Source organism: Pristis pectinata, chromosome 7, assembly GCF_009764475.1.
Source record: "Pristis pectinata isolate sPriPec2 chromosome 7, sPriPec2.1.pri, whole genome shotgun sequence".
In the NCBI taxonomy this organism is placed as follows: domain Eukaryota; kingdom Metazoa; phylum Chordata; class Chondrichthyes; order Rhinopristiformes; family Pristidae; genus Pristis; species Pristis pectinata.
This window is the reverse complement of record NC_067411.1, coordinates 93,006,968-93,023,216: the sequence shown is the minus strand read 5'-3', so window position 1 is coordinate 93,023,216 and position 16,249 is coordinate 93,006,968. Positions and strand designations below refer to the sequence as shown.

Genomic DNA, 16,249 nt, shown 5'->3' with positions numbered 1-16,249 from the left:
CCTTTTTCTAGATACCGTAGCCAGAGGCAATATCAACCCTGCACCTACCTTTTCAAGCCCTTTGAGATCAGCTCTCCTTCGTCTAGGCTTTGGAGAGTGCAGGCTTAGTCTACTTAATCACTTCTCAAGCCTGCTATCCCAGGAATCAATCGTGAGAACTTTTGCTGTGCTCCCTCAGTCTCAAGTATACCCTTTGTTGGGTCAAGGGACCAGTTCTCCAGATGCAATCTCACCCGGGCTCCATGTAATTGAAGCAAGATATCACTGCTCTTGTACTCGAATCCTCTTGCAATAAAGACCAGCAAACTGTTTGCCTTCCTAATTGCTTGCTGAGTCAGCATGTTAACTTTCAGTGATTCATGTATAAGGACACCAAGTTCCTTCAGAACATGCACACCTTTCAGTCTCTCTATTTAAAAAAGATACTTGGGTGGTTATTTAGATCTAGTTTTGGGAAACATTATGCAGGGTTGCAATTTTTGTCTTTTTTCTACATTTTCTGACAACTTTACAGCTAGTGAAAGCATTTGATTCCACAGATAAAATAGCCTGTGGAACCACGTCTGTTGTCATCAGTTTTAAATGCAGGTATTTCTGGCGAAGCTTGGTACAATGTTTTTGGACACAAAGCGAAAAATAGGATGTATTTCTTTGCTTTTATATTCTTTAAAATGGAAAGTCACTCTTTCAATTCAGGAATTGGATACAATCATAGCAATCCTTTGATAAGGGAGGAGCAGAAGGTTTCATTTGATAGCCTCCAGAAATGTGTGGGTATCATAATGTGTGATGAATGTATTTATTGATGTCAATGCAGAGACATGCTAGTTTTGTCCTCCGAACTGATCTCCATGACTTCTGCATCCAAACAGTTCTTTCCAGGCTCATAATTGGGTGGTTACACACGCACAGATTCAATATCATGAATTAAAGGAGAGGTTAATCATGGGTGGAACAGGTACTAGCAATTATGCAAGAAGGAGTATGAAATAGTGAAGAATGGTAAAACATGGGAGAGCTTAGCTCCCAAGACTTTTGAAAGCTGCATAAGAGGCCCTGGAGGACAGGGTAAAAAGTTAGAAGTGTGTTATGTCTACAGAGCTAGGAGACTACCAGGAACTTGCTCCCCCAGTATTGGAAGCAGACACTGCAGATGTTAATGCCAGTTGTCAAACCCAGAGAACCTGAGGCCAGGGCTGCAAGAACATCAGTGATCTCTAGGTCAGTGAATGCATTTTCAATTGTCACGTCCTACCAACTGTACCACTAGCATTAATTCACCACTCTCCCATCACTCTTCCACCACCAATCTCCATCAATTAAAACTCGCTTTTCAGATTCAAAAGCTTGTCTGCACCTTTACACAACTTCCATTATTGAAAGTTTCACACCCGTATCTCATTGCCTGCTTACATGCTGACAGATGGGCACACTGAAGGCTTAGTATATTGGGAAACTTTTCATAGATAGAACACTGCAGCACAGTACAGGCCCTTCGGCCCACAATGTTGTGCCAACATTTTATCCTAACCCTTCCCTCCCGCTTAGCCCCCTATTTTTCTATCATTCATGTGTCTAAGAGTCTCTTAAATGTCCCTTATGTATCTGCCCCCACAACTTCTGCAGGCAGTGCGTTCCATGCACCCACTACTTTCTGTGTAAAAAGCTTACCCCTGACATCCCCCTTATACCTTCCTCCAATCACCTTAAAATTATGTCCCCTCGTGTTAGCCATTGTCCCACTGGGAAAAGGTTTCTGACTGTCCTGCTCAAGATAACTAGAGGAGTCCAGAACCAAGTTAACATAGAGGATTGTGCAGAGATTGGAGCCCAGCTTTTCCACTAGGGAACAATAGCCAACTCAAATATCCAACTTCTCAGTCTCCATCACAAAGCAAGGAACAGCCACTCAATGTCTCAGTCTGCAATGAAACCTCAGATTGCTGTGCTGGAAACTGAGCTCACTGCCGTGCTGTTGCCAGATACTCATTACAGTGTGCCTGGAGGGTCACAGTTCCTCCATTACTAGGTTTGTGGTGTTGTGCCAGCAGAGCATCAGAGTCGATGAAACATGAATCTGCTGTCCTCTCTCAGGGTGATAGCATTCATCTGCCCACCAATCCTCTTGCTGTTGCTTGGCTGCCAACCTGGAGTACTGTGTTCCATAGCAAAATGGTGCAATCTGCAAATTATATACCAGTCCATAGCACAGTCGGAAACCTGGCTGCAACCTACATCTGCCCAGCCATCCAAAGCATGCTTTTAGAATTGCAGTGGACTGCTTGATCACTGTCCAGCTATCTCGTCTAGTGACATTGATGACAGGGTTACCAATAATCCAGGATTATTGTGGTCAATGAAGTAAATAGCTAATGACGTTAACAGTTTCTGTGATCCAAGAATGAAGTGTTTACCTTAACGATGTGTGAAGTTGCAAATTTGATTAAAGTGGGTGTTTAGAGAGATGGAGGTAGTGGTATTTGCCTCTCATTCTTTTAGTAGTTTGTGTGAGCTTGAGACAGTAATTATTTAACATTTTGTACAGAAGACAAGAAGACCATAAGACAGGAGCAGAATTAGGCCATTCAGTCCATTGAGTCTGCTCTGCCACTCGATCATGGCTGATTTACTTTTCCCTCTCAACCCCATTCTCCTGCCTTCTCCCTGTAACGTTTGACGCCCTTACTAATCAAGAACCTATCAACCTTCGCTTTAAATATACACAATGACTTAACCTCTACAGTTGTCTGTGGCAATGAATTCCACAGATTCGCCACCCTCTGGCTAAAAAGAAATTCCACTTCACCTCTGTTCTAAAGAGACATCCTTCTATTCTGAGGCTGTGCCCTCTGGTCCTGGACTCTCCCACTGCTGGAAAAATCCTCTCCACGTCCACTCTATCCAGGCCTTCCAGTATTTGCTACCCATTGGTATTGGTTTATTATTGTCACTTGTACCAAGGTACAGTGAAAAGCTTGTCTTACAAACCGATCGTACAAGTCAATTCATTACACAGTGCAGTTACATTGAGTCAGTACAGAGTGCATTGATGTAGTACAGGTAAAAACAATAACAGTACAGAGTAAAGTGTCACAGCTACAGAGATTAGAGTGTTTTAATTTAAAGAATCTTCCTAACATTCGAGGGAAGAAAGATATTACTAATACAGATTATGTTGTGTGCCTGCACTGCAGAATGTGAGAATTAGTGAGTATAAACCTGACAAAAGCCAACAACTGTGTGGTAGATGTTTCTTACTTGAATCTCTCCACCTTGGAGTCATTTAAGCTGAAATATAAAAGATGGGTAGAGCTTCTGCAGCAGATTTTAATCACAACTTGTACAGTGGTGTTGGATCAGAATGGGGTTGGTGTTTCTGATTAGTGTACAGCCTAAGGGGAGACCATGTCAGAACCTGCAGAAACCGATCCAAAAGATACAATCAACTTCTTAATTGTGGAGATGAGGATAAAACCTGCATTCAATCTCCTTGGGTAGTTTGACAGGATCTCCCAAGCCCATGACCTCTAAGACCAACAAGGATGCTGTTTGGAAATGTGTTGGCATTCCTGTACTGTTGCTGGGTCTAAATCCTGGGATTCTCTATTGAACAGCATGATGTGAGTACCTTCACCAGTAGGACTGCAGTGGTTCAAGAGGGTGTCTTACCATCACCTTCTCAAGGAAATTAAAAATGAGTAATAAATGCTGGCCAGGTTCCTCAAAAAAATAAATTAAAGGTCAAGCAGATTGTTGATTCATCTGCTTTTTTCCAGTACCACCCAAAACCAATTTCAAGCCATTTGATGGGTAGGTACATTTTGTCATTTGTGAACTTCCTTGTGATCTGAATTGTTTAAATTTGCTTTTGGAATCTTCTCTTTAGTCCAAGAGGACAGCTGGTTCTTCGGCCGTATCTAGTGGAGCTGCTGGAGTGAAACAGCAACAGCCACAAACCACAGCAACCCATCAGAGCAAAATGGGTCAGAAGGTGACCAAAACATCTAAACTGGTAATTTACATCCAAGTTAAGAATTAGAAATTGAAAAAAAATGATTGCATTTGCCATGCTTTAAATGTTAACTTGAGGAAACTGGACCACATCTACAGATAATTCAGCAGAATAAATTGATGGTATTTTTTCATGTCAGCATGATCAAAATAGGGCAAGAAATGAAACTGCTGACTTAATGCTACATTTCCAACTAATCTACGTGGAGGAGGTGTAAAAATAAATAGACGAATGAAGGCATAGAGGAGAGAAAAGTGTGTTGGCAGTGTGAGATGTAAAACACTGTAGTTGCTGGAAATCTGAAATAAAAGAAAACACTAGAAATACTCAACAAGTCAGACAGCATTTATGGAGAGAGAAACCAAGATAGCATTTCAGATGAATGACCTTCTGAAGAAAGGTCATTGACCTGAAAGTCTTAACTCTTGTTTTTTTCTTTCCTCCACAGATGCTGGCTGATCTGTTGAGATCTTCTAGCAGTTTCCCTTTTTATTTGAAGCTAAGTCAGCCCTTCCTATTGTAGTTATTCCTGAGCTACTTTGCCATCTTCCATACTGCTGGAGGAGGCTGCTAAGATCAGGCAGTTTACAGTGCATGTACTGTGCACGTGCATACATTAACCTATAATTAACTGTTGTCTGTGGAGCAGGCATTTACATTACTTGTTGCAGGGATAACTGGAAATGCCAGGGGAGGGCCCTGGGGTCAGCACAGCTTGTGCCTCTAGCTGCGCTCACTTTGCCATCAAGCAGAACTAAAGGAGCTTCCTTGCAAAAAAAAAACGAGATACCACTTGTTGCCCTGTTGATTCTGTTGTTTGACCCACTGTCTTCATGGATTGCGAACTAGTGTGTGACTACAAGCAGTGTATCATGCCATCTTGTATGCACGTTTCTGGTAGTTGCTAGAATCTCTACTGAATGCATGCAAATTTCCCCACACTTCGCCACAACACAGCAAGATGCTTTATAAAACTTATACAATCAGATTTGTGACACAGCTAGATCCATTGTTAATCAAATCATTGGATTCTTCATACTGTCACTCTGACATCTGAATAGTTCTGTTGTATCTTGCAATGCAACTCACAAAGATTCTCATGTTTGCTGAATTTTGTATAACTTCCTTACTTTGGAAACAACTCTTGGAATCATAGTTAAACAAGATGAAGAAGGGAACATGGCAACCCAAAGAAAATTAAGGTGAAGGGTAACAATAGTTATCTTCACTCAAGTTTGTAAGCGGGAGCTGATGGAAGATTGCTTCAGGTGACCAAACTGCAACTGCCTAACCAGCCAGGCCAACTTCTCTCCTGGTTGTTGCACCCTCAAGTAAACTGAATTTGTATCAAGACCAAGTCAACAAGCATTGCAGGGTCACCATTACCACAGGATAACTCTTTGAAGGATTTCCCGAAGGATTGCTGAAATGCCTACACCCATTATCATCCTGGTGTGGGCACCCAGTGTCTGCTCTAAATATCCTTATCGATTCACCTTGCCTGTGGTAGTCATTGCTCCAAGTTGGAAAATATGTGGATGTAATTCCCACATCACAGGACTGAGCACACAACCTAGAAGATATTTGAGTGCAATACTGAGGCATTTCTGCTCTGTCAGATAGTGTTATTTGAATGAGACATTAAACTGAAGTACTGCCTCACGTCTCAGGATATTAAAAAAAACCTATGAAAACTCTCAAAGGGCAGCAGAGGTGTTCCTAGTATTTTGGATAATATTTATGCATCAAATGACATCACCTAAAAAAGATAATCTGATTACATATCACACTGTGTTTTGCAACTCCTGCTTTTAGATAAGATAAGACATCTTTATTAGTCACATGTACATTGAAACACACAGTGAAATGCATCTTTTGCGTAGAGTGTTCTGGGGGCAGCCCGCAAGTGTCGCCACGCTTCCAGCGCCAATATAGCATGTCCACACCTTCCTAACCCGTACATCTTTGGAATGCAGGAGGAAACCAGAGCACCTGGAGAAAACCCATGCAGTCATGGGGGGAACATACAAACTCCTTACAGACAGTGGCCGGAATTAAAGCCGGGCCGCTGGTACTGTAATAGCGTTATGCTAACCACTACACTACCGTGCCTGCTTTTTGCAAATTAGTGCCATACGTCCATGTACAAGATACTTTTTTTTGCCGTGAAAAACCTTGGGATGTCCTGAGTGATGAGAGATGCAGTATGAATGCAAGCTTGCTCTTCGCTAAATGCTCCCCAATATTTCTGAAAATTTCATAACTTGACAATTCATTTGGCATTCTAACTCTATGAATGGAATGGGTTGAGGGTTTTTTTAGGCTCCAAAATTGTTGTTGTCATAAAAGTCTCTTTGGGATTGGCCTTCTACTATGCTGGGATTTATTTAAGAGAACAATCTCTGGGATACCTGTAATCTGATCAAATGGAATGGAGGTTCAATGTCCCAGCCTACCTGAAATGGAGAAGGTACTTCATGCCAATCTTATATGATGGGATTGTGTGCATTACTGACCGAAACATTAATGACCTCTACGGAGACCGCTGAAGTGATTCATGTGACATACTCGGCTACACCTTGTGATTCCACTCACGACAGTTGGTAGTGGCAATTGTGGGACTCCAATGCATGTTGTGTTTATCCTTTTGAGCTTGAGGTCATCTGAGTAGAGTTGAATTATGTAGGCAGGCACGGTAGTGTAGCGGTTAGCGTAACGCTTTACAGCGCCAACTACCCGGGTTCAATTCCAGCCGCTGTCTGTAAGGAGTTTGTACGTTCTCCCTGTGTCTGCATGGGTTTCCTCCGGGTGCTCTGGTTTCCTCCCACATTCCAAAGACGTACGGGTTAGGAAGTTGTGGGCATGCTATGTTGGCGCCGGAAGTGTGGCGACACTTGCAAGCTGCCCCCAGAACACTCTATGCAAAAGATTCATTTCACTGTGTGTTTCGATGAACATGTGACTAATAAAGATATCTTACCTCATCTTAAATGCAAAGAAAGCCTGCTTCTCTTTATGGAAAATCGTTTGGCACCTCCATACAAGTACAAGACAGGTCAGCAATGTGAGAGGTGATGCTATGTGTTCAGGAGGTTTGATTACCTAATAAGAAGACTTGGTATCGTAACATGTGATTAATTGGAGGCCTGGAGTGACTGAAAGGAATAAATTAGTCCATTCTATCATGTGCTATTTTTCCCAATAAGCTATATTTTGTTGTCAAGCTATGTTTTGTTGCCACCCAAGTATACCACAACACAAGAAAGAGCAGGAAGGAGGCACTAATCAGGTAGCTCATGCAACAAGCCAGCATGTGCACGGTGGGCCATATGGTCTCCTGTGCTGTATGATTCTGTGCTTGCAGGGTACAATCTAAGTTTTGAAAAAAATTCTCCATTTTCAAAGGACACAAAGGAAAGTCTTGCCGGAACACTTCCAACAAAAGTGGCAGGCACTTCACTTCACAAAAACAATGACTCAAAGATTCAGGTACTAAAGACTTTTAAATCTTTTTACTAATGTTCAGTGTACTGTACTTGTACTGTACTGTACAAATAATTGCTTAAGCGAATTTCAAGATTTAAGAAAAAAACTTCTCCCAATCTAGCTTTTCAGCAATATAAGTAGAACGATATCCAGCTGAGCATTGTCTATCTGCAGCTCAGTTACTGCATGCCTGTTTCTGCATTCATGGTTTGTGGCTGGTGTCTAGAGTATTTGTGCAATTGGATGGAAATACCAATGATTCACTATTTATCTATTTACTTGATCCTACAAACTTATTTGCTGTGGGCATGTTTGAAAATGTCCTCTTGCATTTTGAAATATCAGATTTGCAAAGGTTTATAAAATGCACAATGTTAATCTGTTCTGTGTGTCTGGAAGGGAAATTTTGAAATAATTTATTCACTTTAATTGTTGATGGAGTAGAGCTTTAGGGGAGCTACACTGTGGAGCATTGAACTGAAAACCTATGGAAATATCTGATGAGATAGTGATTTATAAAATAAAAATCATTGCTGTACAATTCCATACTGTTTGATCTGCCAACAACAGTATTTTTCACTCGCAAGGAAAACATTGATGCTTTGGAGAATGCAATGTTGGTCATTGCTTCTATTCCAGAATTATCAAAAGGATTTTGTAATCTGCCTATTTGAATGCAAAGATTGTAATTGTGTTTTTTGCATTTTTACAGCCAAGGTTGCATTTTTAAATTCAGATTACACAGAGTATACCAGAATAGTTAATTTTGCTGTGAGTTTCACAGAACATGCAAAGTCCATTACTGTGTTAAACAATCTAAATTAAATACAACTTTAAATTTGACTATTGGTGGATTGGTCAAAGATGTATACGAAATTGGTGTAATAAAACTACTTACCACATGGGTGATCTGGAAAAAATAGATAAGAATTGTTCACGATTTTAAGTTAAAGCACCAATATTTTCAAGAAGATATGATAAGTTAATATGATACAGAGAGATTTAATGTATTCAAAATTTTGAAGCGATATGAAAGTGTAAGTAAACCAAAACTATTTCTACAAGCAGTTGGGTCAGTAAGAAAATTCACAGGTTTACGTTAATCAATGATCACAGGAAACCAAGAGAATTTGCTTTACATCCAATTTATGATGTTCTGAATGCACTGCCTGAAAGGCTGATGGAACCAAATTCGGTGGGAACCTACAGAAGGGAATTGGATATGCAAATGAAACAGGATTTACAAAATAATCAGACCAAGGGGAAAGAACACACAAGTGGGTCGAACTGCATATTGTTTTCAAAGAGTTTGCACAAGTTAAATGGACTGAATAGCCTTTTACTTTGGTATATGATTCTAATCCATTAACCTAGAGATGGGATTAAAAGTCAAAATAACCAGGTGCAATAATATGATGTTTGTTCGAAGACGATGATAAAAGACTTGAACACTGGGGAGTGATGAAATTGTTTTTTTCACTATTGGATATTGAGGTAACCAATTAGACACTATGATGGCATCTTTCCAGAGAGTTGTACCGTCTAACACCTAGTGCCTATCAGTTTTTGCTGTTACCCACTGAGTCTGTAAACCTAAAGGGACGGTTATGGACTTGTCACTGTCCAGTCTTGCTCTAACTCCTCAGAAAACTAAGCAATCCTGCAGGACAGATGCAGAAAATGTCAACAACCTGCCTTTCAAAGAGGATTTACTTCAGAAGCATTTAGAAGATGTAATGAAGATAATAAGAGATATGAAAAGTCAGATTGTGAGTGAAGTAACCCACATGATTGAAGAACAGATAAGCATCCTAAAAGCAACCATTGTCAAGTCTTTGGAAAATGCAAGCATTGAGCAGAAGAAAACAGTAATTGCACCTCTGAAAAATGTATCAGAAATTGAGGTGAGTCATTACCACCAGAGGAGGATTATTAATGGATGAACAAAGTTTTAACTGCACTTTGAGGCATTATCTGCAGCACCCTGAATAATACCGTCACATTTTGAAAAATATTTTCAATATTGTAAGTTGTAGGCATTTTTTGGAAGAATGTGATTAATTTGGTGGGACAAATCAACCATTTTCTTTGGCAATAAATAGCCAGAAGAGAAATGTGAAAGATTTATATTAAGAGTGAATCCAATTCAGATATTCTTCATTGACTATGAAGTGTTTTGGGATGTTCTAGGATATTTCTAGGAACATAAAAGGCACTGTAAAATGTGAATAGTGTTAGATGATCTAGTTTATGTCAGTCTTAAATGGGTACACTGGAAAACATGTCCCTACCTACTACCTTTATGAGGAGAAGTAAGGCAAAAGAAATTCAATATACTAGGTTTCTCTGGTCTTGGAAGAAAATTGTGAAGCATTGCTTTTAATCCGGATTGTACTATAAGGGTTAACCTTGTTAAATAAGCCTTAAAATGTAAAACAATTTACTAATAATTTCAACTTGTCATAGTTTCTAGTTCCAACCAATAGGAACTATTTAATGAAACTGTAGTTATTTTTATATGTAGATAGTATAGAAAGACTGGAAACCTATTTGCAGCCACCTGTCAGTGCGTGGCTGTGTAAACAGCAGTACGGTCCCTTCTAAATTTAGGTTATCAACATCAGTGATATGGTTATGAGTTCGAATTTGTATTTATCATTTTTTATCCTCTTCCCATCTTTAAGATTTTAGTCTCCTGATGTGATATTCATTGATTTTATTCAAGAACATGTACCTATATTTTGAAATTCAGGTTTCATAATAAACATCGATGATATTGAGGTGCTCCCACCCACCTCTGTCACCTTACCTTCTGCCCTAACATTCTCCAAACCCTCAAGCAAGAAGCAGAAACTCCTAAGTGGTAAATGCTGCTTCCATTATGAATTCTAGTTGTCTATAAGAGGATAACATTGTAACTACAAAATTTGCATGACAAAGAAGAATGATTTCGGCACTATAAAGATAATTGATCCTGTCTGAGATTAATTGCTTATTCTCTCCCTGATAAATGGGATTTTTAAAAGGCCATTCCCAAATCCTTGCAAAACACAGGTTCCACTCCATCTTCGCAGGGTGTGCTGGTTGGAATTCTCTGGTTGGAATTCTTGAACTAGTCCAGGAACACCGTATTTATCTGGTTTGTGCTGCCAAAACTGGCAGGGGCAGCGGTGCAGGAGGGAGAGATGTGAGAGAAGGATAGGGCAGATAGAAAAGCGGCTGAACTTGAGCAGTAGGATAAACAGAGCAAAAACCCAGAGGATTCTGGTTTTCACCACAAATTCTAGCCCTCCCAGAAAGAATTTGCATTCTCCTTCCAATGCAGGAATTCCGAAGCCCCTTTTTGGATTTTGGACACTGTTGCGAGTATGCGTGAAGTAGAATGGATTATCAAAATTGATGATTTGAAAGAAGTCAGTTTAGATGGTGCTGAAACAATATTGGACTAAACCTCACAGGAGTGGGTGCCTCATAATTATATTTTCTTTTCCCTACATCAATGTGCTGGAAGTATAAACTGACAGAAATGGGGCATCTGAAACCGCAATGAGCAATGGGACCTCCAGTGAGATTTAACCAATAAGATTTAAGGTTAAGAAGTAAACGGGACAGATAGGGAGTGAAATAAGGTCTGATCAGATACAAACAAAGAAAGAGGGGAGAGATGAATTAGCTATGAATGGATGTGAAGAAAAAGCAGAATCAGGGAGCGAGAAGAAAATGCACGACAAAAGGTGTTTTAAATGTAACATTTTAAATATCTCCAACTACAATTTGCTGCATGAAGAAATGAGATTGCACGCTAATGCACAAGGCTTGATCAGTAAGTTTGTGGATGACATGAAATTAGGAGGTGGTGTTGATAGTGAAAAAGGTTATCGTAGATTACAGGGGGATCTTGATCAGTTCAGGAAGTGGGCCGAGGAGTGGCAAATGGATTTCAATACGGATAAGTTGAGCTAATGCATTTTGGAAAATCAAACCAGCAGAGGACTTATATTATGAATGGTTGGGCATTAGGGAGTGTAATGGAACAGAGACTCCTAGGCGTACAAGTGCATAGTTCATTGAAAGTGGTGTCACAGGTAGACAGGGTGGTGAAAAAGGCGTTTAGCACGCTGGCCTTCATCAGTCAGGGCATTAAGTACAGGAGTTGGGACATTATGTTGCAGTTGTATAGGTCATTGGTGAGGCCGCACTTGGAGTCCTGTGTACAATTTTGGTCTCCCTGTTACAGGAAAGACGTGGTTAAACTGGAAAGAGTACAGAAAAGATTTACGAGGATGTTGCCCGGACTTGAAGGCCTGAGTTGCAGGGAGAGGTTGGCCAGGCTAGGACTTTATTCCTTAGGGCGTAGGGGAATGAGGAGTGACCTTATCGATGTTTATAATATTATGAGGGGCATAGATATGGTGGATGGTAGCAATCTTTTCCCCAGGGTAGGGAGTCCAAAACTAGGGGGTACGTAGATTTAGGGTGAGAAGGGAAAGATTTAAAAGGGACCTGAGGTGTAACTTTTTCACGTGGAGAGTGGTGAGTATATGGAATAAACTGCCAGAGGAAGTGGTTGAGGTAGGTACAGTAGTATTATTTAATATAATATATAATAGCACTTGGATAGGTACATGGAGGGGTGGGGCTTAGAGGGATATGGGCCAAATGCAGGAAATTGGGACTAGATGGGTGGGCACCATGGTCGGCATGGACTCGTTGGGCTGAAAGGCCTGTATCCGTGCTGTATTTCTCTATTACTCTCTGACTAATTGTTTCTTTTTTTGGGCCAGAGTTGTTGAGTGGCACAACTATTGTATTACTATAATGGTACCTACTCTGTTGATCATCAAACCTTGCTTTCTGCTGTGAGTTTACAGAGGATGCTGTGGCTGAGATTTTGTTTGTGCACAACAGACGATGGGCACAAATGTAAATCAACCAGCAGTGCAGGGGTATTTGCAGCTTATGCCATATATCGATCAATCCCTTGAACTGGCTGATCGATTTCTGCATTAAAAATAAAATGGCTTGTTTGTTGCACTGTCATTTTTCCAGCATGGGTCCATGTAGCATCATTTATATAATGAAAATGAAATTTTCTTCTAACGTGAGTGGTTCGTATAGAACGTGTGCTGGCAACATCACCAGGAAAGCAAAATAGTTAAACCGAATCTATTGACTGCTTTGCATTTCACCACACATATATGTTATAAGCATATATGTGTAAAACTGCAGTTGTGCATGACACTATCTGGTGTTTGTTCTTGTATAAGAAGAAAGTTTACTTCTGTAAAATAATTTCTCATGATGACACTGATTATCTGGAAGGGAGCTTCCTTAAGCTGTACTTTTCTACAGTAAAGTGGATGGCATTATCCTGTAACTTTAAAGTAGTTGGAATATTTTTTACTCTTTCTCGTGGCTGCAAGGATTGTAACTGAAGTTCGGTTCCTTGTGGATATAACTGCACATAACAAGTCCACCATCAACTGCCACTGAATTGGAAGTCTCAGGCTGCAAGATTTGCTCTGTATGCAAAATGGAAGTATATCACTGGTGCATTGGTTCTGAGCTGAATTGACCCAAGGTTTTGGACAAATTGAATGGTGACTGATCTTATTCTGTTTATGACTCAGATGCTAACGCTAGATGCAAAACCTGAGCAAATTTACACTTAACTGTTGCAGTTCAAACTTTAGGATCTGGATGTAAAACTGGTAGAAAAACTAGTCATTGAGAAGCATATTTAAAGATGCAGTCATTTGATTTATTCAGTTGCCATTATGGAATGAAACAGTCTTGTAGTAGGTGATGGACATATTCAGCAATTTCTTTTGTGATGTCTAATTCATTTATTCCCTCTGTGATGAGTGATTAGGGGCTGTAATACAATACTAAGGACAGGTGTGGATGCAGGTTCAATTGCACATTCAAAATGAAAGGAAAGAATTTGCAGAATGTAGAGAGAGGGCAGGGCACTGGAACTAACTGGGTTGTGCTTATGTTCACAAATGGCCATAGTCAGTGCTACCGTGGGCTATCTGTAAACAAATCAGACACAATCTAGAAAGCAGCAAGTAACTGCAAGCCAGATATGTACTGTGGGATTTATATAATTGCAAAAAGTGATTGTAAATGAGATTCACCTACTAAGAAGCACTTAAATAGAGAAGAAGTGTTGAAGCATTACGTAATTGTACCACCTAACTCCATCAAATTCAAGTATGTCACACTCCAAAAGGGCAATAAGCTTGTTCCATCATTCAATTAAGTCATGGCTAATCGGCTCCTCAGCTCCATATAGCTACCTTTTCTCAACAGGCCCTGGTAACTATAAAATAATCTATTAATCTCAAACTTGAAGCTTCCATTTTGATCCAACAACCACAGCATTTAGGGAAGAGAGTTGCAGATGGCACTAGGATTTGTCATTTAGGTCTATGTTAGTATTGATTTTGTTTTATAAATACATATATATCGAGTTGTATGGTTGAATTCTGATAAATGTGCTAGCTTAGTAAATAGTTATGTAACATGGTGGCGTGGCCTGGGATCATATTTATTAATTAGCTGGAGAATGCTTGCTTTGTGAGTTAATCCAGGTTTCTTTCAGAAATATTGAACTAGTTGTCAGATAAATAATCTGGATTTGTTGATGACTCCTCTTTAACGGCCATCAAAGTCTTAAGGCAAGTGAGTATGGACAATACCATTTGGTTCTTAACAGGTGGTGGGTTGACCTCTGATCCCATTTTGCTTAAGGAACTAACATGCTAGGTAATTCAAACTCAAACAACTTATGCTTAGCACATTCACTGCTGGCAGAAAGAAAACTGTAACACTAACCTGGGCTGAACTTGAAGTTGTGCCCTCTAGATGCATAGTGAGCTGCACTACCCAGTGCTTATAAATCAAGCTCCAAATCAAGTAAGTTTAGCTAAAACTGGCTGCACCACGTGGCACTTCAACACAAGGGGTTGTGTGCTTTGTGTGTGCCAGCACATTTTAGCTAAATAGTGAAATGTGTCTGTTTTATCTTTAAAAGGATGGCAAACCAATGTTGAGTGCCTTTGAACAACTCATGGAGCCATTTCCATCACAGGGACGAGATGCTCCAGTTCCTAAATGCACTGGGCCTGCAGCGAAGGTATGCATCGAATCTTGAAATGAAAAATGAAGTCTGTGAAGAGGAGTGCTGTTGATTACGAGTAGAGAGAAAGGCTTGAATATATCTAGCAGCTTGTCACGTTCTCCTCTGGCAACCTGAAGTGAACAATTTTTGAAGTGTGCTCATTGTTTTGGAGGCAAAAGTGGCAGGTGAATTGTTTAGGAAAGACTCTATAAGTTAAAAGAAATTAAAGAAATAACACTTCCTAGAAATAATGAAGAAAACTAAAGTCAGTGATAGGCTACATGAGACTTTTCATCTCCCATGAACCAACGCGGGTGCATAAACTAAATAAATACTTCAGCAGTGTCCAGCTGGTGTGTTGCTACCAGTGCCATAAATGTTTTCCACCACTGGGTGACCTGCAATGTACTTGCTTTTTTGCTGGGGATTCAGAAGCAAACAAGCAGCAAGGTGCTCCTCACAGGTCAGTATATTTTTCTCACTTCGAGGTATTGTGGAACTATAGAATGTGATAGAAGCAAGCTGCAGATGCACTTAATCTCTTGTTCCTCCCTCGGATTTGTCACTGATTTCGGGGTCAATGAATGATCAACATCAGCTGAGGGGCCAGATGCAGTTTGTATTTAGCCTCAGTGTGTTCATTAAGCTGCATAGAAAAGGTAAGTGATTTGTTCTATCCTTTATTGATAATGTTTTTACCTGATTCACGACAGATACATGCATCTTTAATTGAAAATTATTTTAAAAGATTAAAAAATAAATTTCTCTTGTAAATTAGTTTGACGGCTTTTAAATTTCTCATATGTCAGAGAGACTTAGACATGGTTAGAGAGATATTTGAGAGCTGACAGATCATCAAGGTCTATTCATGACAGTGATGCCTTGAGGTCATTTGGAGCTGTAAGAGATGAGGGCCAATGTGGGGAAACATGCAGGGGACATACTCAAGGCATATATTGGATGAAGCATGATACAGCCTGTTATGATTCTGTATTTTGCTGCAGGGTTGTGTTCCAACCCTCTTTGAGCATCATCATTTACCAGAAGAGCTTCTGGTTAACAAGGGCTACCTATTCCGTCCATGGCTGGTATACAATTCCTGCCATTGTAACTGTCCTGATATGCACAGAAATAGTTCAAGATTTGGACAGATGATTCTAGTGTGTGGATGACCCAGGCTCTGGAATTGCGTTTCTACTCCATGCTATCCATGTGTTGTCCTTCAGAAAAGAATGGAACTGGAAATCCCCGAAAGGAGGGCAAGCATCTCTGGAACTTGGCGAAATAGAAGAGCAGATTTTAGTATCTAATGTCATAATTATCATCCTTCCAATGTTGAGGCTGTTCTCCAGGAGGGACACGCTGGGCAATTATAGCATCAGTTGCTTATATTGTTCACAGGGATACATATTGCTACTGTCATAATATGTTCTGTTGAGCCTTATCATCTCTTGAAAAATGTATTTTTATTTTTAAAGGATAAAGATCCACTTGACCTACTTGCAGAAACCCTTCCATCCGAGGCACCTGACAATTCAGCTCCAAAATACACTGGTCCAGAAGTGAAGGTATGAATGAAGATCATCTCCTGGTATTTATGGTCTTCAGATAAGAATTGAATTATC

At 40.1% G+C, this 16,249-nt stretch overlaps 1 protein-coding gene across 11 annotated transcripts in view; it reads left to right on the top strand.

Annotated features, from left to right (window-relative positions):
* cast (calpastatin) overlaps positions 1 to 16,249 on the top strand; it is a 136,977-nt gene that overhangs the window by 60,774 nt on the left and 59,954 nt on the right. For 3 of the 11 annotated variants that reach the window (XM_052019816.1, XM_052019815.1, XM_052019805.1), the window contains exons 5-9: positions 3,887 to 4,012; positions 7,418 to 7,501; positions 9,145 to 9,402; positions 14,538 to 14,639; positions 16,103 to 16,192. In XM_052019816.1, the coding sequence (XP_051875776.1) occupies positions 3,887 to 4,012; positions 7,418 to 7,501; positions 9,145 to 9,402; positions 14,538 to 14,639; positions 16,103 to 16,192 (660 nt within the window). The remainder of the gene's footprint in view (positions 1 to 3,886; positions 4,013 to 7,417; positions 7,502 to 9,144; positions 9,403 to 14,537; positions 14,640 to 16,102; positions 16,193 to 16,249) is intronic. The other 8 variants (XM_052019806.1, XM_052019808.1, XM_052019807.1 and 5 more) reach the window with 8 other exon arrangements.